A 24397-nucleotide genomic window follows, 5' to 3' on the forward strand; every position below is an offset into this window, starting at 1 on the left:
AGGAGCAGATTCATAAAAATAACGTCTATATATTCAAATTTGTCTAAAATAAATTACAAAAAATTTAGTAAAATTTATTTGTTGTATATTATTGGATATTATAGTTACAAGTTTTTTTAACCGTAATTCCGTGGCGATGTCTTGGTGCGGTCCTTTCTGGCTCTGTGGTGGAAGCGGAGGTGTAGGACTTCTTTTCGGGGTTCTCAAATCCATCGCAATCACCGAAAGAGAGCAACTTTTCGAAAATGTCTGAGCAGTTGGAGTTGAAAGGAGCCCTTAGGGGTCATAATGGATGGGTAACTCGTATTGCAACGAACCCAAAATTTCCTGAGACTGTGCTGTCTGCGTCGCGGGGTACGTATGCCGCCATGCCACTGCTTCTGCCTGCCGGCACCAATAATATGGTTAGAACTCGCGGACTTCATTCCACGTCGCTAAAGTCTTTAAAAAAGACAACTAATATTTATGCCTCGCGTTTGCTTCAGTTTTATCTTATTGTAATTGTAATGTACTTCATAATATGCTGCGAACAGAACGCGATCGCTGGTGCGATTGTCATGTCGCGATGCTTGCAACGTGTTTGCAGACAAAACCCTCATTCTGTGGGAGCTAACGAAAGATGAGACAAGCTACGGTATTCCAAAAAGACGCCTCAAGGGGCACGGTCACTTTGTGACAGACGTCGTGATGTCGTCGGATGGCCAGTATGCTCTGTCGTGCTCGTGGGACAAGACTCTGCGGCTGTGGGATTTGATCGTGTAAGTGAATTTTGCATCCCTCTTAATCTTAGGGCTTTGCTAAATCACCATTCTCTTTTTTAAAGTGGCTGCGCCATTCTGAAGGCAGAAGTGTTGCACGCAATGTGTGCACCTTAAGGTCCTTGACTGCTCAATGATTATTTGCATGTATTAGCTGATGAATGACAGTGATATCACAATCTGAATGAGAGCAACTCAGAATTGGGTTTACACGTTGCTGACACCGCTAGACAGCCCATAAATGCTGTACAATAACTCGTTCCAGTGGCCGCACGACTCGTCGCTTCGAGGACCACCACAAAGACGTCTTGAGCGTGGCATTCTCTGCCGACAATCGTCAGATTGTCTCTGGCTCTCGGGACAAGTCGATCAAGCTGTGGAATACACTGGCGCAGTGCAAGTACACCATTGTACGTTACCCTTCTGTCAACACTTAGCGTGCAGCTGTAAAGAATAGGGTGGACTAAATATCGCGCTATTCTTTCCAGCAGCACTATTTCCTTATCTTTTCCTGCACGTATGGTTACTGCGACCTTTTTAAGCCTACATAATGCAAGCCACTAGCTTTACCGTATGTCACACCATGTGTTGTGTGCCTTATTGCTGTGCACCTGAACACTAGCTGCCCTGAATTTGGGAGATACTAGGCCGGATTTCTGCTGACAAAGGCTGTAATTGAGCATTTGTGCTTATTTCTGTGTCTGGCCATATGTACAAAGTGTTGAATAGGAGTTCCAAGTGCACACGACTCTTCCAGCAAAACCACTGGCTGATTTCCACTCAAAATTTAGTTTTATAGTAGAATTTCGCAGTGAAGTGTAAACCCCATGCAAGCGATCTTCCGTGCGACAAGCGATGGAGATGGCTGTCACGTTCGCTCATTGCTTACGAGTCGGGCCCCATGCGAGCGATGATTTTGAGTGACGTCTCCCTGGTGTTGCCAGTATGAGGGCAGCAAATATGTCTAAACTAGTGTGACACGTCCTTTATTAATTTAAGTTGATGTATGGCTGTAAAAAGCAGCGTAAAATATTTCTGAATGTCTTGCAATAAGTTCTTATCATCCTTCCACATAAAAATTGAATTATTTGCTTATTCCGTGCGACAACCTGAAGTATCTGTGTGATGTACATCCAGCTTCGCGCTATTGGCTAGTCGCTCATAGCCTTTCCGGGCGACGAGCGACGAATTCTAGATTTCCAGAACTGAGCGATGGAGCAATAAGACCGAGTGATCTGTTCAAAAGATGGCCTGTTTCGTTGCCGTCGCGCACAGAATTGCTCTCATGGAGTTTAGCCTTGAGTTCAGTTTGATACCACGCTTGCGAGCATTAAGGGAAGTTCAGAATCGTTGACCATTGTGCTAGTTGGTTGGTGCACCATTTTGTGTCAGTGAGTGGAGTTTGAGCAGAAAGCTACTGGAAGAGTTGTGCTTCTATTTACACAGCACTCGGTGGATAATGACTGTACGAAAGGTCTTCGGCATAAAGTTTTCACGATGTTGCAGCCGTTTGAGGTAAAAAAAAGAAGTGAGGGTGGTGATGCCTGCGCCCTTTTAAACAGATCGGGTGAGGGGGTTGATGCAAGTGTTGCCAGCAGCTGCATTGTACTTCAAAAATGAGCAAGTTGTTGTGTTAATTGTACCAAAGAAATACTTTTCTCGTCTTAAGTCATTAGGGTGGAATGTAAAAAGGCTTGTGGGCCTTTTGTATGCATATTTAGAAATGCTGGTGGTCAAAATTACTTGAGAGTTCATGGTCTGTGGTGCAGCTTTGGGGTGTAAAACACCATTAATAAGGATCTGTAGTGTTTTGTAATACCAAATTTTTATTCTTGCATTTTACGTGTGTTCACTGCAGTCATGGGATTCTTTACTCTTTCTTTCTCCATTCAGCAGCATAACTTAATCACATGTGTGCGATTTTCTAGTGACTGGTCTTGCCATTAAAAGGGGGGGGGGGGTGTTGTTCCATCCAGAAAATTTCTATAGTCACTCAAAAGTCCACATGGCTGCAACCAGTTATACCCCTGTCACACTGGGAGTTTTAATGTCATTCGAATCGAATGGCATTCGATGCAACGAATGTCATTCGCCCCCCGGAGCTGCTACTCTCGAAAAATTAATGTCATTCGGTGGCGATATCAATGGCGATGATTACGAAAAAAACGTTCCAAATAAAATAGAACAAGGTAGGTATAAATTGCTTGCATAAGCATTCCATAACTTTAAATATATTTTTGGAACGTCACTTCACTGAAAAAAAATATTTTAGTAATGCGTATAAAAAAAGTTGTTCTATTTCAGACTATGTGGCCACTATAAGCCAAAACAAGGCTTAGCCACCTGAGTAGCCGATAAATTGAAAACAAACAAAATGGCTGACATGTCGACGCTGGACGACGGCGCTAAGTTGCAGGAGGTGAAGCGATAAGTTGCGGCGTACTTTGCATTACGAGCAAGGCGTAATAATCAGAGGAAGCGATTAGACGTTCTATGACCGACGAGCAGAGTGGCGGCGGCATGGACGGCGGCATGGACGGCGGCCAGACGCTACTGAGCAGGAGAGTAACAACATTTTGCGACAGCCTGCCGCACAGATTTTGTCTCTTTAGAGTAACAAGTCCATTAAAACACGCAAACGTTATTGTTTCTATACAAGTACGGTTTTCAATTTGCAAATACTGTGTCCTGTTTTGCTTTGTTTCTGGGGTTGAGAGTACACATTCGCTCCGAGTGCGAAGCCGAATGAGTTTCTCGAACTCATTCGATTGCCGAAGTCATTCGGTGCTAATGACATTAAATATCGCTGTGTAGCAACCGAATAATGTCATTCGATGCTAATGCCATTCGGTTCGAATGACATTAAAACTCCCAGTGTGACAGGGGTATTAACCTGCTTCAACTTGAAATTGGCCTTCACTTCATCTCGTGCTGAGGGCAAAGCATTGGCAATGTGTCATTGTTATTTACATCAGTTGTAGACTCTTGGCCACTACAGAGAGTCGTTTTGATTTCTACCTGCTACATAGCACCACAGTGGGTTTTTACTTGCGGTGATGACTTTAAAAATAGGTATAGTTCACTCTTCTAACTCGCTAGTTACTTTTTCTGTGATGTTGCATTCATGCAGTTGCCCCATGACGTGACAGCCTGCCAGTCTTGTTGCTTGAATATCGCATGCGATTACCTCTCAACTTGTTATGCCTAGAAGGTAAATTTGTTAGTTTTGCAACTGTACAGTGTTGCATACTGGATGCTACAACAGCCACAAAACTCCTTCTCACGTGGCAGTTGGGAAGCATTAGTGTAGTCTTTATTAGTAGAAGCCATATAAACATCATCCTTATGACTGCCTGGTATGAAGTTGGGTTTAAGTGTACAAATTGTACTAATATGCAAAACGCATTAAGCAAGTGAAGAAAAAGCTGTAATGCTTCGTGTGAGCTGCTAACAAAATGCAACTTTGATCACCTTGTTGGTGTTGCTAGAGAAGCTTCATTTTTCCGTTTCACATATGGCAGTGACCATGAACATTCTTCATACTGTTAATCTGAAATAGCTGTCAACTTTGCAATTCTTGCAGCACCCTTCAGCTGCAATTTATCTTAGTCACCACCTGGAATGGCACTGCAAAAAAAAAAAGCTGCTGTATGCTGGAACAGCCATTCTTTATACTTGTGTAACATGATGAAGCCATGAAGAAAGTGACAGTTGCTTACATCTTAATACTGTAGGCATCGCCAGGCCCAACTATGCTGGCAGGTGGTAGTGGGCATCATGAATCCATTGTAACTTCAGTGTTCTACGTTTAGTAGTTGTGATTAGTCAACCGGGTGCACAAGTGCAAGTCTGACCTGTCACTGACCTGTAACATCATGTCAGTGAAATTCATGCCCGTTAGCACTAACAGGCATTGCTGTCAAGAGCATTTAAGGGTGGTCTTTCTATATCACCACCTTGACCCATGCATAGCCATTTTCAGCCTGCACATGCCCTTGCCCACACCCCTGCTACGTTATTGACAGTGTAATACAAGTATTGATAAGCAAAAGACATTAAAGTTTGAAAGTTATGAAACCTGCATAATGGGCAGTAAAATTTACTGCGCACAAATTTGTGCTTTGTAGTACAAAGTACAAGTTTACCCCCGTATTCAGAATGCATCTTAACTTGAAGCCCATGCTTGATTTATGTGACACCTGTCGTGAACACACCCAAGAAATGCAATGAGCGTCCTGGGTGTGTTCACACCAGGCATCATTTATATCAAGTCGAGCACGGGCTTCAAGTTAAGATGCATTTTTGAATATGGGGGTTAGTGACTTCTGCCTTCTTTGTGACCGAGTCGGGAAGTAGCATCTGAGAATGCGACTAGACCTGCTGCTTACTGTGAACTGGCAACTTTAGTGCAACACTTTATGCCTTTTCTGAGTGATGTTAGCTTTCATGAAATTAGATGCTAAGCCAGGTGCACTATTCTTAAAACATGGTAATTTTAGTACTTGGACTACTATAAATTGTGTGCCATGGTAAACCACACAAGTTTCAAGTGCAGCTAAAAACTTAGTACATACCATAACCACACTGTTGAGGGTAAGTTAAATTGCACATGTGGGCTAAAGGTCTAAGAAATCCAATCCTATAAAAGGGGCATAACTCGGCCGTTCGATTATTCTTTCACCGAGAGTAGAGGGCCCAACGTGGTTATACACACACACAAAGAAAAGGCTATCAGCGCTTTGACTTCAAATTTCAATTGAACATTGCTGCCCTAAACCCTTCCCACTGACATTAACTGACATTTTCGCATGGACCGTGCAACATGAAATGAGCCCAGCACCCAGCCGTCCGTTACTTAGTGGGTCCGCTGTTTGCAGTATACAAAAGCATGGCCTTCGCTAGGGCACTGCCTTCGCTAGGGCATGGCCTTCGCTAGGGCATGGCCTTTGCTAGGGCATGGCCTTTGCTAGGGCATGGCCTTTGCTAGGGCATGGCCTTCGCTAGGGGAACCGTTTCTGGGGTTGTCAATTCATTTCATCACCTTTCAGGATTGCCAGACTGCTGTACTATTCAACTGCGACATAAGAAAATTCTCTACCGCACCGAATGTGCTCACACTTTGTTAGCTTGCTGCAGAATGCAAGCTGTTTAACAGGCAATGCAGAATTCAAGTTCAAAAAATTTGGTGCTATGGCCTCTTTAATGTTTTTTGGTAGTGCAATGGTAATCTTGGTAATGTTGGTAGTGGTAGTGGTAAAGCAGTTCAGTGTTGCTAGGTCTTTAGTGGCAGAAAGTAGTATCTCAGTAGGAAAGCATTTTCTCTCTTCTCTCATTGGTTCAGAGCTCTCATTGTTTCGAACATTTCCAGCACTTTGCTGGAGTAGGTGTAGGTAGAATGACAATCAGTGGATTTGTGTCGCCTACTATTAAAGACCACAAAACCTGAGAAATTGTCACGGGTCACATTAATATTGGCCATAAGAATGCTGAGGTTCCATCCAGTGCTTGTCTTTTGTTATGCTCATTCATGTTTTGTACTATAATATGTATAGAAGTTTAAAACTGATGAGTTGTCATTGTACTAATTGCTCTTGTAAGCTTAGCTGTACTACAGTCAAATGTGAATTTAGCACTTGAGTAGTGCATAGCCACATGACTTGTACTTGGTTCACCTTTTACTGTGTGGCTTATAAACTAGCAGTAGCAGCTGTTCGCGTTAAAAGCGTGCTAGTGTCCTGCTAAGATTTTGTTTATTCTATTTATTCAGTAACTGCATAGCCAATAAGGCATTACAGCAGGGGGGATTTCATTCAAAATACAGTAGTTTGTAGAAGGGTATTTATACACTCGAAGCGGGCTAAAAAGCATCAACAGATGTAATCAACACATCAGGTAGAAGATTCCAGGTGCGTGCTGCCTGGACAAAAAAAGAATACCACAAAACGTCGCCTTTAAAAGCAAGTTCCTTGACTCTCAAAGGGTGATCCTTTCTTAGGGATACACATGAAAGTGGTGTCATGTATTTCTCTCGACTAATGCCGGTATGGGAATGATATGTGCTATAAAATAATTTCAGACGCAGATTTTTCCTGTGAGTCTCTGGGTCCAACCATTGAAGACTATGTTTAGCCTCTGTCATAGTTTTCTAGGACAAATCTGGCAGTCCTGCTTTGTATTTTTTTCAAGTTTGTTAGTTCCGAGGTGTAAGGGTCCCAGAATGCACATGCATATTCGAGCGTTGATCATACATATGTGAAATAGAATTGTTGCTTCAGACCTTTAGGTAGGGGACTGAAATTCCGTCTTAAAAAATCGAGCACCAACGTCGCTTTATTCGTTATATAATTTGTGCCTACTCCATTGTAAGTCCGGCATGAAAAAAAACACCCACGTAATTAAATTCGTTTGCAATAACTAAACAAGCCTCATGGATTCTATATGTGTGCTCTTCGTTGGAGCGCTTGCTTGTAAAGGAGATGCGCATACATGTACGCACATTTAGCAACATTTTACAGCGTGCACACCATGTTGCTACAATGTCCAAATCATTCTGCAAAGCTAGTCGTTATGATCCTTAATGACTCTCTCTATAAGATACTGTCATCGGCAAACATTCGAAACGATGACGTGATGTTATCCGTAATGTCATTAATGAACAGTAGGAATAAGAGCGGCCCCAGTACTGATCCATGGGGTACCCCAGAAGTGACTGGGGAATTTATCAAAGAAAAACCATTCAGAACAACACACTGCTGCCGGAAAGAGAGGTATTCAGCAATCCATTTTAGCACATTTTCATCCAGATTATAAGGTCTAAGTTTTGATATAAGTAACCCATGCGCAACACCATCAAATGCTTTGTGAAAATCAAAGAAAACAGTCAGCAACTTAGCCTGTCAATAGCCAGGGCCATGTGTGAATTCTACCATCTGTGTAGCACATGAAAATCCGTGACGAAATCTGTGCTGTCTGTCATTTAGAAGATTATGCTTTTCAAGATGCGACATTATAGAATAAGTTGCATGCTCGATTATTTTGCACGGGGTACCTGTTAACGACGTAGGTCTGTAGTGCTGAACGTTGTTGCGTGGCCCACTCTTGTTAACAGGCACTACATGTGCCAACTTCCAGTCACGGGGTAAAGCAGCATGGTTTAAATAATATTGAAACAATCGAGAAAGATACAAGCTTAACATCCTTGAACCGTGCTTGAAAATTGCAGCCAGGATATCATTACGACCGCTGCCTTTGCTCTCTTTCATATCATTTAGCAATCGATGAACACCCATTATCGAAAAGGACACCGCGGGCATGCAATCTACTTGAATCGGATGCAAAACTTCAATATCTTGCGTATTTGTCGGGGCAAACACATACGAAAAGTAATGAGCAAAACAATCTACTTTGGATTCATCTTTGTCAATAATGGTTCCATTGTATTGTAAGGCAGGGATGGCGCTAACATCTCTGCCATTTCGGCGGACGTACTTACAGAGGGTCTGCTGCTAACTTTTGCCTGAGGTTGGGAAAGTAAGCCTTTGCCAAATCCTTCGTGTGTTTAAAAAGACTTTTTTATTTCACTGAGCAGAGCAAAATGAGCGGGCAATTTATTTCTCTTGTACTTAGTATATACCCATTTCTGAGGGCCAACCAGGGAACATAGTGGAGCGTTGAACCACGGTTTATCCCGGGCGCGCTTACTTGACAGGACCTGACATGGCACAAACACTTCGTGTAGGTGGTATAGCTTTTGATTTAGTAAGTTCCACAATTCCTCAATGCTCATTTCTTCAGCAAGCATATCAAATGTTGGGAAGTAGGCTTCTAATGCCAAAATGATTGCCTCGTAGTTTGCTTTACTATGAACATAGATCGATCTTGGCAGTTTCCTTGGGACAACCACATTTTCAAGGAGAATATCTGCTACTGCAATTTTATGGTCACTAATTCCAGGCAAAACATGCATGGTGTATTGCATAGCAACAAGTCGAGAACATGACCTGTGCTGTCCCTGCATGAAACATCGCAAACATGCTGTTCAAGTGTGAAGTGGTCCAAAATGTAAAAAAATTCAGAGTACATGCTCCCACTGGCTGAATCTGCAGGGTTGTTGGATGACCAGTCAATCTCGGGCAGATTAAGATCGCCCCTGAGAATAATGTGATCACTCGTAAGGGTTTCAAGGTAATCGTACAAATGCATAACGGGCGACGAGGTCGCACCAGGCAGGCGATAGAACGAGCCGATTACAAGCCCTTTTCCATTCTCCAAATGCAATCTACAAAAAACTGCTTCACACTCGGTATCGGGGAATTCCAGTGGCACACATTATATTGTGAGCTGACGTGCAATTTCCTCCCGCACGAAAGCTTGGATTTGTGTGAGCAGGGGGGAGCGATCAGGGAAGACGGTCATAGAGAGGGCCTCGTCAGCCACTGAGGGGCACCTGGTCAAATCGCACTGCCTCCTCAACTCGTCGTAGCTTTGGCACAAGTTTATGAGCTCTGCTACGGTGCGCGGACTCTTGGCGATCAACATTTGAAAAATGTCATCGGCGATGCCCTTCAAAATGTGCTTCAATTTCTCATTTTCGGGCTTAGAAGCATCCACACGATTGCACAGGTCCAGAACCTCTTCGATGTAACAGGTGAATGTTTCACCGGGTTGTTGCGCTCGCTCTCGTAACCGCTGCTCGGCGCGCAACTTGTGGACGGCGGGACGACCGAAAACTTCAGCGAAACTGGCTTTGAACGCGGACCAGGACTCGGTCGGCTTCGTGATTTTTAAACCACAGGTGAGCCACTCCCGCAAGGCAGAAGATGACGGCATTTAACTTGGCGGTATCGTCCCATCGATTGTGCAAGCTCACCCGTTCGTATGTAGACAACCAGTCATTGACGTCCTGCTCATACGTACCGCTGAAAACCGCTGGATGGCGTTGCGGGACAGCGCCAGAGCAGGCGACGTCGGCTGGGGAGAGTCGGGCATGACTGGAGGCAGAGTCCGAGACCGGAGTTCCAGGGTGTAGATGTTCTTGAATACCCCGCACCTCCACCAATTGTAATGGAGTGTGAACAGTTCAGTTGGCAGCGTGTGTTCGTAATCAAGGAGGAAGGTCACGCAGAGCAGGAACAGCTGACTGCCCGAACGGCTCAAGCTCTTGCTAAACACTGGCGATCCGGCTGGCCCATTGGTTCCACTGCAGGCACGGAACAGACGATCTGGCTGCCCTTGTCCTTCTGCTCTTCTTCATTACAGAATGAAAAGTATAAGCACACCACCACCGTGAGCATTACCATTGCGTCGAAAGCACTGATATCCTTCAGGAATCATCTCGGTGTTCGAAATACTTGGGTCAAGCAACGAAAGAAGAAAATGAAAGTTATCAATTTTATTTTTTTATGGTCCAGAAGTTATCAGCAAAACGCTAATCGGCCGTTTGACACCAGGTGCATGATCATATCTGAATGATGTTTTTAGTCTTGATGTCATACTTCAGTTTAGCCTTTGTGCCCCGTTTGGCATTTTGCTTAGTGTATGCCAACATTTTGCATTTTTCTCGGACGGTGCGTGTGAAATCTTGGGATATGCCAAATCCTGTCCCTTTCAACATGTGCGGCCTTGTAAGAACTGATTGGCATTCCCTGAATGAAGAGAACTGAACAAGCACAGTTCGTTTCTTTTCGGAGCAGAATGTGCCTATACGATGGTCGCGTGCCATGCCCAAAGACAAACTAAGAAATCTATTGCAGAGATTGGCAATCAATTCCTCTGATTTCACTGCCCTCTCATCACTATCCGGGTCAGTCAGGCCGTAAAAGCAAGATTGTTATGTCTGTTTTTCTTCTAGATCATCAATCTTTTTTACAATACTTAACACGGTATAGTCCTGACGTTGCTGAACTTCAACGGTATTCAGACAAGCGCGCATTGTATCAATGTTTTCAAAAATGTTGCTTTCAAGTGACGAAAGCCAGGCTTTAAAATCAATTACCTCGAAAGTAAGCCGAGTTTGTTTTGCTTCAATTGATATCAACTTCGCCAATATTGCAGCTTGACCACTGAGGAGTTCTTTGAAAATTGTCAGAACCAGGGCCTGGATTCATTTCAACGTCCCTGCCACACAGCAATAGCAACATAAAATAAAATGCAGGATTTTTCAAAAACCAAAAGCGACACCTCAACAACCATTTTTCAACAATACACGATTCAGCCGCCAGCGAGAGCAGATAGCAAAAAATGCTTCGGGTGGAACGAGCAATACAAGACAGCTCTTAAGCGAACGGTGAAGGGCACCATGACGATAATGGAAGAGAGAATGTCCAGAGGAATTTAACATCCCACAAGTAAGGCTGATGAGATTAAGTTGCAGGGACGGCATGGCCACAAGTAGTACATGACCGGGGTTGTTGAAGTATGGGAGAGGCCTTTGCCCTGCAGTGGACGTAACCAGGCTGATGATGATGATGAAGTAACGCTGGAAGAAGTAAAGAAAGCCTTTGGAGCTATGTAAAGGGGGAAGGCAGCTGGGGCGGATCAGGTAACAGCAGATTTGTTGAAGGATGGTGGGCAGATTGTTCTATCAAAACTGGCCACCCTGTATACGCAATGCCTCATGATCTGGACCGTACCGGAATATTGGAAGAATGCCAACATAATCTTTAGGGAGGAGGCTACCCTGGAGACCGAACTTTTTTATTTTTTAAGATATCCATATGAAACTTTCAGGGTACGTTCACACCACCGAACTATGAGGAACTGCAAAGTTTCATGCAGATACGTTCATTAGTTCGAGTTATTGAGGTCTAACTAGGTGATTCATGTATATGCCTGAGTAAGAGCCTGGAGAAATGCCAGGACATCGCAGGAAGCTGAAATTCACTGTGATGATCCCCTGATTGATATTTCAGGGGGCTAAGAGCCATTTTCTTTAATTTCCCCTCCAAAATATTTTAAGACAACTTTGAATTTGATGTAGCCAGTAATGACCACATTCATTAAAAATTAATTGCTTATTATAAATTAACTGCACCAGCTTTCAAAAAAAGAAGCCTGTTACCCCCTGGCAAAGTCATTCAGGAACAGAATAAAAAAAAAACGATACAAATCTGAAGAGCGGTTCTTGAGATATCGCCTTCCCCAGCACCACTACTAGCGAAAAAATCTATTCCGAGAAAACAGGCCTTAAAGTTGAACACATGTGTTTTTTTTATTAGAAAGCTCCTGCGGAGCTTCTAATTAGCTCTTGCGGCTCCAGGCGCACTCAGCGTGTCGGATTTTCGACTGGCGACAGCCGAAAGCACAGTTCCGCCGCTGAAAAGCGTTTACGCAATCGGCACTCGCTGCGGAAGATCGGAAGTTCGATGCTCATACCAGACGCATATCGCGCTCCCGTGCACCGAACAACTGCACTGTCTTGGGCTTTGCCGGCATCGCGTCCAGCGAAGAACTAACGAAAAAAAAAAAAAAAAGCTCAGGAAATAATCTAAGAGAGAGCAGGGCGATAGCAGCTCGCAAGCTCATGTTGAGGCGGACGGGGCAAGGGGCAACGACGCGAGCGCGGCCGGCGCGGCATCAAAGGGAGCAGCCGCCGCCGCCCGCGCAGCAGCCAATGGCAGGCGCGCTTTAGCTCGCGGGATTTGAGCAGCCGCCGCCGCCCGCGCAGCCGCCAATGGCAGGCGCGCTTTAGCCCGCGGGATTTGAACGCGCTGCTCCGGCCAATCAGCGCTCCGCATCACATCGCAAGAAAACGCCTATAGCCCCTCAACCGCGCCGACGATGCCATTTTGCAAGGCGGCTAAATAGAAACAAGGAATTCACGGTCAAAACGACACCAAGATGGCGCGGGCAGGCCGCATGGGCCGGGAATGGCGCGCGCGCGAAGTCTGACTTCATTTCGGCATTTGCGCGTTTCGTGGGCCGCGGTGGCCTCAAAAGTAGCGTTTTTTTTTGGTACTTTACGGTTGAATTAGGTGCTGATAATTACAGAACAGGTAGCTTATGTGACATACCACCCAAAAATATGGTTTTTCAAAAATCGACTTTCTCGCGATTTTTCGGTTTTCAAGGGCCGCGTCCCCCCTTAATCCATAAGAAAGGGGACGCCAAAGATTTGAAAAATTAGACTGATCAGCTTACTGTCCGTGGCCTACAAAGTATTTACTAAGGTAATCGCAAATAGAATCGGGAGCACTTTAGACTTATGTCAACTAAAGGACCAGGCGGGATTTCGTAAAGGCTACTCAATAATAGAACATATTCACACTATCAATCAGGTAATAGAGAAATGTGCGGAATATAACCAACCCGTATATATAGCTTTCATTGATTACGAGAAAGCGTTTGATTCTGTCGAAACCTCGGCAATCATGGAGGCATTACGGAGTCAGGGTGTAGACGAGCCGTATGTAAAAATACTGAAAGATATCTATAGCGGCTCCACAGCCACCGTAGTCCTCCATAAAGAAAGCAACAAAATCCCAATAAAGAAAGGCGTCAGACAGGGAGATACGATCTCTCCAATGCTATTCACTGCATGTTTACAGGAGGTATTCAGAGACCTGGAGTGGGAAGAATTGGGGATAAAAGTTGATGGAGAATACCTTAGCAACTTGCAATTCGCTGATGATATTGCCTTGCTTAGTAACTCAGGAGACCAATTGCAATGCATGCTCACTGACCTGGAGAGGCAAAGCAGAAGGGTGGGTCTGAAAATTAATCTGCAGAAAACTAAAGTAATGTTTAACAGTCTCGGAAGAGAACAGCAGTTTACGATAGGTAGCGAGGCACTGGAAGTGGTAAGAGAATACATCTACTTAGGGCAGGTAGTGACCACGGATCCGAATCATGAGACTGAAATAACCAGAAGAATAAGAATGGGCTGGGATGCGTTTGGCAGGCATTCTCAAATCATGAACAGCAGGATGCCATTATCCCTCAAGATAAAAGTATATAACAGCTTTGTCTTACCAGTACTCACCTGCGGGGCAGAAACCTGGAGGCTTACGAAAAGGGTTCTATTCAAATTGAAGATGACGCAGCGAGCTATGGAAAGAAGAATGATGGGTGTACCGTTAAGGGATAAGAGCAGATTGGGTGAGGGAACAAACGTTAATGACATCTTAGTTGAAATCCAGAAAACTAAATGGGCAGGGCATGTAATGCGGAGGGAAGATAACCGATGGTCACTAAGAGTTATGGACTGGATTCCAAGAGAAGGGAAGTGTAGCAGGGGGTGGCAGAAAGTTAGGTGGGCGGATGAGATCAAGAAGTTTGCACGGACAACATGGCCACAATTAGCACATGACCGGGGTAGTTGAAGTATGGGAGAGGCCTTTGCCTTGCAGTGGGCGTAGGCAGGCTGATGTTGATAAGGGCCACTATCATGTTGCCAGTTCCACGCCCCACTATAGAAGTGTCGCCACTGGGTACTTGTAGTTGAGACACGTTCGGGCCAAGGGCACAGTGTGCAGCTGAATACGCAGGAAAGTCCAATTCGGCATCATCTAAACACATTTCAGGATTTGCGGCATGCAGAGGCTCCCCTTTCCTGTTATATAGTCCAGCGCTGGGCACAATTTGACTAACTGAGCTGATGAAGGGACTGACGTCGAAGAATTGCTCAGCAACTGATGAGTTACCATTGTACTAATTGCTCTTGGAAGCTTAGCTGTACTACAGTCAGTTGTGAATTCAGCATCTGTGAGTAGTGCATAGCCAGATGACTTGTACTTGGTTCACCTTTTACTGTCTGGCTTATAAAGTAACAGTAACAGCAGTAACAGCTGTTCACTTTAAAAGCGGGTTAGTGCCCTGCTAAGATATGTACAAATGGGCTTCTGTGCTACCTACAGAATACTTAGTAATATGCTTACATTCCTTATTGGGGGAGTAGAGTTTATTGAATGTGTGCAGATTCTGCCACCTGGTAATTCTTTTTGGCAAGCTTGTAAAGCCTTTTAAAGGTCTCTGTGCTGACAAAGTGATTGACTTAGCATTGCTATTCTGGTAAGTCATTACCTTGCATTATGGTTGGTCGCAGAGGTAATGCAAGAGGTGGTTGTGGAGAAAAATTCTCATCAACTGTGTCACTATTTTGAAGTATACCAGTAAACGAATACATGCAATCCATTTTGACTTTTTGCAGGAGAATGCTCACAATGACTGGGTGTCATGTGTGCGCTTCTCGCCCAACAACAGCAACCCCATCATTGTCTCCTGTGGCTGGGACTATGAAGTGAAGGTGTGGAACCTGACTAACTGCAAGCTGAAGAAGGCACATGACGAAGACCACAAGGGCTACCTGAACACTGTCACTGTGTCCCCTGATGGCTCACTTTGTGCCTCTGGTGGAAAGGTATTATGCTTCCTCTTTACCTCTGGATGTGGGAATGGTTTGTTTGAATGTGGATCACATGACTGATCTTGGACAATGCTATGTGCACGCTGTGGCGGCGCTGTCGATATCCTGGCGTTCATTATCAGCCTGCTGTGATTACACTGCAGATTTTGAAACATTTATTAAAATTGAGCATCAGGAACTAATAAGCAATTCATTAGCATAATAAAGACTCATAGCAGGCATTGTCATAAATTAGGGTGTTTACAATCAAGTTAATTTAATATTCACTTTGTGGTGACGGCAGTGTGAGAAAAGCCATCTTTTGCTCATGTTGGAATGGTCAGTGAGCTTTAAGGGGGGAGTTGGGCCATGATCAAAAAATTTTTACTTTTGAAGATACTAACCTGAAACTTTTCAGAAGTATGTAGTTTTGCATGCCGATTTCAAATATGCAGTCAGATTTAATCTCTGATGTATAGATCACATTTTATGCTAATTACTCTGTGTGATTGTTATGAAAACAATAGAAAAAGAACTGCTACATAGAAATAGTTAAAACTTATATAGCCATGTTTCTGGAAGCCTAAGGTTTGAAATAAGACTTGTTTCATCATTTTCTGTTCACTTGGTACTAAGTTATGAAAGTTCGAATTTTCCAGTCGATAACTGAAAACTGCCTTTTTGTGATAGCTACAGAATTTCAAAATGTTCCAAGTCAAATATTAGTTGCACTGTGATGTTATTGCAAACATGACACATATAGGACTGAAATAAAACAAGAATGATCAAAATCTATTGAGTAGATGTGAAGCCACACCTCTCACAAAATTTAAAAGTACCAAGAATTTTGTTTTTGAGAAAAACGTAAACATCTAATTGCAATGACATGCAAGGGTTTATTGAGGAGGAAAGGTTTCAATTATACATTGTGAAGGCTTAGAAAGCCCCAGGGCAATAGTCTTCATCAGGTTTTCCATGTTGCCTTCTCTTCACGGAAGTCTGGAAAGCTGCCGAGGCACCACGCTTTTTCTCGGACTTCACAGCACGAAACCTATCTTTCTCAGCAGCTCTAGAGCTACCTTTGCCACTTTGTTCCAACTGCAGCTCCCTCAATATGCTGGAGCTGGCATGCTGTGTGCCATGGTTGAAACGCATGACAGCTTCTGCTACAGAATTCTGCACTGCAGAAAGGGACACATTCTTGTCTTTAGGTGCAAGGCTCCAGATGAGGGAGTGAAGGGCCTCGTTAGAATTCTGAGTTTTGCCACGTTGGCATCGCTGCAAAAGGCTTTTGTCAGCAAGACGCTCGTACACGGGAAGCAATGCCTGGCACACATTTGGAGGCAGATTGTACCTGTGTTTGGGAGGGAGCTCATTTCTGGATATGGCTGCATTGTGTTTGCACCAGGATTCAGCACCACTTGGACAGAGGGTGTGGTTGTGCCTTTCATCACTTGATGTCACATGATAATAGGTCGCCATGACTGCCCTCTGCATCCTGTCAATATCTCCTACATTTGACTTCAGTGCCCATCCATAGTAGTTAGTCAGCTTTGAAATGAGGTCTCCAGTGAGCCGACCCTTGCCACCGATGCGCTCATCAGACTTTTTTGAAACGAGGTTTCGAAGCGCTGTGCCCATTCGTTTCTGAACGTGGTTGACACAGTCCTCCTTCTCAACTGAAATAAATCCATACACTTGGGCCTCTTGTACAGCAAGGTACGACCTGCTGTCACCATCGGACAGCATTGTGGTGTACCTCAGGCCGTGGCAAGAAAGTGACCTTCGAAACAAAATGAGGGCTGCCTCAGCCTCCATTTGGCCTGCTTTGCTTGTAGTGTTTTTCTGGCACTCATGTTTTTCCTTCCAATGAGGATACTCTAGGCTGTCAGGTGCTGGTGCACACTGACATCCAAGGCAGAAGTTGGACAAAACAACATAATCAAGCACATATCCAGAAAAAAGTTTGATCACTGCGGCAACTCCAATGTGAGAGGAGTGCCCTCGCGTGTGCCAGGTTCCATCGAAGCTTACCGCAATGTTCCCTGGATTTCCAAAGTTCATTTGCTCATAGAGGTCTTTCACTCTCTTAGCGCACTCATCCAAGCTCTTGCTGCATGCTCGTGTTGCCGCCGGATTCAGTTTGTTTCAGGTAGTCCTGATATGTCTTTTTATGAAGGCCTCTGTGCGACACTCCCAGATTTGCGAAAATGTCGTTTAGGGCTGCTTGTGCAAGTCCGGTGCTTTGAACAGCACGCGCCGCGAGCAGATTTATCTTGAAAGGCTTGCAATTTGCCTGGAACTGCCCTGCGACCCGAGGCGAGCTCCATTCAGCACCAACATCACCACAGTTGATGCACGGCATTCTTAGTTTTGCAGCTAGTCCGTACTCGCGATCATCCTTCGTAATTTTCAAGACCCCGCCGCACCTCCGGCACCCAGCAGAATGCAGCAAACTGTTCACTGCATCGAGGTCCACTATCGTGAACGCCGTCGACGAAACGTCCGGCGCACTAGGCGGTGTTGCGAGAAGTTCCGTTTTACGCTTCGTTGCCGAAACAGATGCCAGCTCAGCCGTTCTCTCCGCCGCTCGCTGCGTCAGAACATCGCACTCTTCGCTTGACAAGAAGTGCGTGTCCACTCTTGTCCGTTCCGGTTGCAAGTTGAAGCTCGTGGAAACCGCCACTCCGGGAACTGTCGAGGCAGCCGCCGCACTCGCTGAACCGCGTTCAGGCGTTCGTGGCGGGTCCGAGGCCGCCGCACTTGCCGAACCGCGTTCAGGCGTGCTGAGTCTCTCTCTCTGCGAGATGCATCATGCCTTCCTACAGTAGAATCTTGGTGCAACGATCGCGTCTGAATTTTCCAGAAGTCCTGGCCCAAGCCAATTTATCTTGCATGCTATGCACATGCACACACAGTGGGACATAGTATTCAAAAGCTATCGGGAAAATATCTGAATTTTCAAATGCCAACTGTCTAAGTCGGTCCTCAAATAGAATAGGACATACAGTCGCCGACCGATTTTCCGGACTCCGAAAATTCGGACATGCCCGATTATTCGGTCAGCTTCGCGGCACCGCCATTCTCCCTATAGACGATAATGTATAACAACTGCCGAAAGTTCGGACACCTTGCAACCCCTCATCTGATTCTTCGGACACTCCTTGAGTCAACTCGATCGAGGGCATCATGCACCAACTCTGACTGGCACATAGTTCGATTTGCTGAACGCCATTTTTGTTTTGAACGGAGCCTCCTTGCTGCCCCTCGAAGTGGTGCTACTGGAAATCCCCGCTCATCATCGTTTCTGCCTGGTTCGATAGAGTGGTCATACAGCAGTTCCGGTTTCAGCTTAGTAAGCCATGTCAAGACAATCCAGCAGCTGATTTCTTTCTTTCGCGCACGATGCTGCGAGCAGCACGTTTTTCTTTTGTGCGACTGGTGTCGGCACGGTGGTGTTTGCATTGTGTGCTGTGCCGAGATTTCGGTAATCCAACGCGGCGTACGGAAACATCGCGTCAAGTGTTTAATGGCGCCGACAGTGCCCGCGCAGACTGCGCTGGGGAATGCCGGCAAGCGGGAGCCGGGAGGCCTAAGATTTGTCGCCTTCCGATGTGCTCCCTACTGACGTGGAAAATATTCTGCCGAGACCTGCGCAGTGGTTGCATTGCGATTCTGGACGCCGTCTCCTTTGACAGTTTCACAAGTGCTGACACTGCTGTACTGACATGCGCAGAACTCGACGACGGCGAGATCATTCGTCAGGTTTCTGCTGCTCCGCCGGACGATGACTCGGAGTTGGAAGATGACGTACCATGTGCTACGCTGCCGTCGCATGCGGAGCGTGCACAAGCAGTGACTGTGCTTTCAGCCGCCTATAGTGACCGTACGACCCTCTCCGAGATTCAGGCTTATCTGATTGCGCGTAAACGGAACAGCGTGCGATGGCTCACTTACAATTTCTTCAAGCCTACTGCCGAGCCCGAATAAGTGCGTGGAAATAAAGGATTTCATTTTTTTTTCTTAATCTGCTTTTTCGGACACCTGTTTATTCCGACATTTCCGCAGTCCCCGTGAGGTCCGAATAAACGGTCGGCGGCTGTATTTGTTTGAAAGTTTTCAATATGCACACACCCCTATCTTTGTGTAGTTTGATATGTGCCACTGGCAGTGTAGGCTGTGCTGCAGCACTCACTTATTTCTGCCGATGCATGCTATTTCTGTTCTAGCCAATAAGTGCACAAGTACCGTATTTACTCGCATAATGATCGCACTTTTTTTGTCAGAAAAAGTGACGCAAATTCAGGGGTGCGATCATTACGCGGGTTAAATTTTCCGCGAAAAAAAAATTTTTTTTTTTTTCGTCTCACGTTTGCTGCGGGATGCGAGATAGCGGGTGCGGGACACAAAAACTAAAATGGCGGCTGGCGGAGCAAGCCGAACGCGCCGAACGCGATGTTTTTTTCTTCTCGTGAGTACATTACGTGCATTGAAACACTTTCTTCCGTATCAGTGATGAATAATATCGTTAATATCGGCAAGTTTGCGGCAATAACGTAGCCATGTCCATTTTGAGGGGACAGAAACAGGTGGGCGCGCTTAGCAGCCAGTGACATATAAACACATGACGGGCATGCTGCGGAAACTGCGGCATCTGTCTTCACTACTATGCTAATACGGCACGTTTCCGCTAAGGGTGGGCGAATATCTTAGCTGTGTTACAAGCGTCGGCGTATGAATAGGGTACACTTTTAACGTATCAGAGTAAACGTGGCTAATATCATTGCCGCGCGCGATTTGTTGCGTGCTCACGAGTGCAAAAGCAGATGAAAAGAATCGCAATACGCCTCTATTGTTTTTGTTGACATCAGCCATTATAAAGGCAACCCATAATAAAGGCAAGTTTGGTTGTACCTCATTTTGTCATGGAAGTGCGGAAAGTGATGAAAGTAATGAAATGAGGCATCTACTTAAGAATGTTTAGTGCGTGCAGGCCGCTTGGCTTGTCTTAAAGAGTCGTTCGCGTAGCATTCGACAGGTGGTAAGCGCAATCATTATTCGCTAGACTTAGCACACGACGTATCGCTGCGGCAAGTTCGGGGTGCGATCATTACGCAGGAAGTTAAAAAAATCGAATTTTGACGACAAAATTTAGGGGTGCGATCATTATGCGAGTAAATACGGTATTGTGCTGACAACTGCCAGTCTGGGCCATGCACTTCCTCAGTGGCTTAAGGGGGGACATGGGGTATAGAGCTATCTTACATATTTTTAGACCATATTTAATTAGAAGACATTGTCTTATCAGCTTTTTAGCCAATTTCAGAAATTCGATTATTTTTTGATAGGTAGGTAATTATGGAGATAATTAAAAGTCAGTTACTATTGTTTGTGAAGACAATAGGTAGAAATATTGGGTAGAAAGCAATAATAATGCATGAGTGGGCCACAGAATGTTTAAGGAAGTGAAGTGCCGCAAGCAGTTTTCGAATCCAACAGTTGGCAATTTAGCAGCTCGTCAAAGTTCATTGTTTAGTTTGGCTACTAGGGGAACAAAAACAAATAAACAGAATTTGAAAAAAAAAAGGAATCTGCTTGTATTGCTTCAACCATTATTCATTTAGCTCCATGTAACAAAAAAATTACAGCTGTAGCTGACCTAGGTCTTGATATTATTGCCACAAACAAGCAGACTGAGCGAAAAGTTAGTTTTGAGAAAATCGAGAAAAACACAGAACTCAATTTATTCAGGAATTTAATGAAGTATGTACAGGTATGTCGCAGTATGAAACTTTTATTATTGCGATAGCAATTATATGGACACTCCAGGCCCATTCCTACCATCACTGTGATGTGTTCCATGTGAGTGAAAGTGTGTGAGGGTGAGCCGGTGAATGTGGTTCAATCTCGCATGCACGAGCGAGGAACACGACCTGGATGTGTGCCCTCTCCTGTGGCGCACGAGGCAAGGGAGGAGGGACGGTCTTCTCCGGTGGCTGCTATGGTGCCTCGATGTCCTCCTCGCCTGCCGCTTCGTATAGAGTGGAGACAACCGCGGAGTCTACTACAGCGTTCGCCGCGCGAATCGTGGACGCTGTACAGACGCATTGCTGGTGCTCGTGTCTTGAAAGTGGTCTGCGAGATGGCTAAAGTGCTTACTTGCATGGGCTTCATCTTTAAAGCGGTCTGCAATGTTTGCAGAGTGCGCTTAGTGCCGGTAGCTTCGTACGTGCTAGGCTTTCGATATTTTATTCGTGTTTAAGCAAGATGCATGAAGGTCAGTTGGCTTGCAGCTGCCGCGATTCCGAACTCCAGCGTTTTCACAGACAGCGGAGCATAGAGCGATGTGTGTTCATGTTTACCTGTGCGCTTATAACACTGGGCTGGTTAAACACGTTGATGGGCTAGTTAGTTGGAATCCACGATAGAATGTGTAAGTGCGACTGAACAAGGACGTAGAGAGAACCAGACACACAGACAGCACTGTCTCCGTGTGTCTGTTTCTTTCTATGTCTTCATTGAATCACACTTGCACATTCTATCATTGTTAATTTAGTTAGTAAGCGAATGTTTTTACGGCCGATAAAACTAGTATCCTTACTTGTACAGCTGTACGAATTTGCTATCGCAATTGGTGCCTTGACTTTCCAGCAGAACTGTAAATTTTTATCAAGAAAGGAAAGCATGTCGTTTGCGATTACCTGTACTCTGCATCTGAGATTGTCGACGAGCAATAGGTTGCGTGTTTTGTCGACACAGATCGCACAAAATATTAATATCTTTAACCGCAAAAAAAGATTTAATGTCATTTGCCAATTACCGGTGCTCCGCATTTCATGCACGGCGACATTGTTCACACGGAGAACTCCACGCCGACGCAGCATTGCCGCAGATTGCACATGAGATTACTATATGGCGAGACTGCAGTCACGTTCGCCTTTACCCAATGCTGCACCGCAACTTGCATTTTACAGAAGACAGCAGACCATTTATGAAACCGCGTGAGCGAGAAAATCCAATTTTTGCTTGGTAGCCGGCATTGAAGCAAAGTCTTGCTGTTTTTCTTTAGCCACCTTCTCAAAATTGTAAGGCTGTAGTTGTTGTGCTGGAATGCCTTACGAACGCCGGCCGCTGTTAGAACCGCGTTCATCTGCCTGCTAAGCCTATTCAGCAGTCACTGCGGGAGGTATGGGTACAAACTATTCTTCCAAAGCTGCTGCGCACTTTCGAAAGTTTACTGCCACTGATTTCTTCTGTTTTCTTAATTTATGGTTCATAGCAAACTGAATTTGACATCGTTTCGTGCCGCGTTGCGCGCACCCTAGTGGCCCGGGCAGACAGTGAAAATCTGCCAATGGCATGCAGTGCTTACGGTCACGTGTCTCGGTCGACGAATGGTATTGCACATAGGGACAATTCTTCCGCAGGCTTTTTCTTCATAGCCATTCAGCGCACAGAGTAGCGGTGGCATAAAAACTGAACAAGAGTTGCTCTTTCAAACAAGACGAAGATGACTGCGGTCGGAAACTTAGAATGGCAACTGCGCGTCACGAGAAAAAGCCCGCTTTTGCGCTTTTATTAGAAAAAATACATCACCATTGGTCAGTGAAATTGAAGTGGATGGTGGCAGCACTTTCATTCACTGCTGCCATTTTGCTACTCGTAAGAAGCTGATCATGTCCTGTGAAGTGATTGCTGTGCCAATCTGTACAGCAACCTTCTTCCACATCACAGCTCAGAATGACCAACGTACGGTGTTTTTACTGTTGTGGGTCACCGTTCACTGCTGTTGTATCTTCACCGTAAATTTTCTTGTGTATAGGTATCCGTATGCCCTGTGATTATTGACATGTTTGAAGGTCTTATGAAGGCCATTGTTGACCACAGTGTCCTGCAAATATGAGGGCTATGCTATTTTTGTAAATAGTCTTGTTTCATGCGAAAAAGTGGTGCTAACTTTATTGTGTTTCTGGTATTGTAGGACTGCCAGGCAATGCTCTGGGACCTTAACGAGAGCAAGCGCCTGTACACACTGGACCACCAAGACATAATCAATGACCTGTGCTTCAGTCCTAACCGCTACTGGCTCTGTGTGGCCACTGGTGCGGCCATTCGCATCTGGGTAAGTTGCATTTGGCTAATGTTACTTTCGTCCTTGCATAAGATTGCACTTTCGTTTACCCAGTATACTGTAAGGCTACCTTCTTTATCTGCTGCTCATGATATCTAGCTCTGTGATAATGTGGGTGGAATGCAGCTCAAATTCCCTAAAAAGGAAAAGATTTTGCAATGCAATCATTATTAGTGTTTGTGAAGACCAGGGCCCTAGTGTTCAAAGAATTCCACCACACAGTATGCTGTTGTACAGGGTTCGTAGCAGTCCTTGAACCCTTAGAAACACTGCACCTATTTTTGGCGCTTAAAAATACAAGCCATAAGTAAGGACAATCCAACTTAATTAGCGTTTTGTAGCTGGTGGTGGTTAAGCCTTTTTTTATGTCTACCTTTGTGTTGAATTAAAGGTTTTCTTTTCTCATGTTTTCAAGCTGGCAAGGGTAATGTTGGTTTGCTTTGAGTTTTAGGAGGCCTGCATTATGCATTTTTTCACTGAACTGCTACAAACTCGTGCCATTTTTGTTCTTTTCTCTTGTGGTTATGTCTCAAGTGAGCTAGCACATGGTGTGCCCTGTGATTACAATACCTGACAGCCTTAGAGGTGTCCTGCTGACCACTTGTGTCCTGCAATTATGAGGGTTTCACCATGATCTCACTTGGTCAAAGCAGATTTGTAGCCTTGTCTGCACAAGTGGTCTGCCCTGCAACTTGGTAATAATTTTTAAAGAAATTTACTATGTTCCCAAGTCGCGAGTTTTTCCTGGATTTGCAGTGTTCTTTTGACTAAAAAGTTACTGTGCCACCTTTCAAAACAGGACTTGGAGGGCAAGAGCCTGGTGGATGAGCTGCGACCGGAAGTAATGACAACAAATGCAAAGGCTGAACTGCCTCAGTGCATCTCCATGGCGTGGTCAGCAGATGGCCAGACATTGTTTGCTGGATACACGGACAACCTGATCAGGGTCTGGCAGGTGTCCATTGGCACCACCCGCTAATTGCCACAAACTCTGAGCAATCTGAATAAACTCATTTGTGGTATCCTGCTTGCGCTTTGTGCTTCAAACCTGGTATTTTTCCCATTTGTACATTCTGTATGAGGACTTTGCACTGCTTCACAGGAAGTATTAGTGAAGTAATCTGTCGAGCACAGGGCTATAGCAATTTGCTGTAGCAAAGTTGCTGT

General features: G+C 45.0%; 1 protein-coding gene across 1 annotated transcript; it reads left to right on the forward strand.

Moving 5' to 3' along the window:
• The first annotated feature begins 148 nt into the window (after positions 1-148).
• On the forward strand, positions 149-24257 carry Rack1 (Receptor of activated protein kinase C 1). Its single transcript, XM_065451879.1, has 6 exons — positions 149-354; positions 587-758; positions 1024-1168; positions 14905-15114; positions 23081-23221; positions 24030-24257. Exons 1-6 carry the CDS (start codon positions 246-248, stop codon positions 24207-24209), a joined length of 957 nt encoding a protein of 318 aa, XP_065307951.1. The 5' UTR covers positions 149-245; the 3' UTR covers positions 24210-24257.
• The last annotated feature ends 140 nt before the right edge of the window (positions 24258-24397 follow it).

The sequence above is a fragment of the Dermacentor albipictus genome, chromosome 1 (assembly GCF_038994185.2).
Source record: "Dermacentor albipictus isolate Rhodes 1998 colony chromosome 1, USDA_Dalb.pri_finalv2, whole genome shotgun sequence".
Classification (NCBI taxonomy): domain Eukaryota; kingdom Metazoa; phylum Arthropoda; class Arachnida; order Ixodida; family Ixodidae; genus Dermacentor; species Dermacentor albipictus.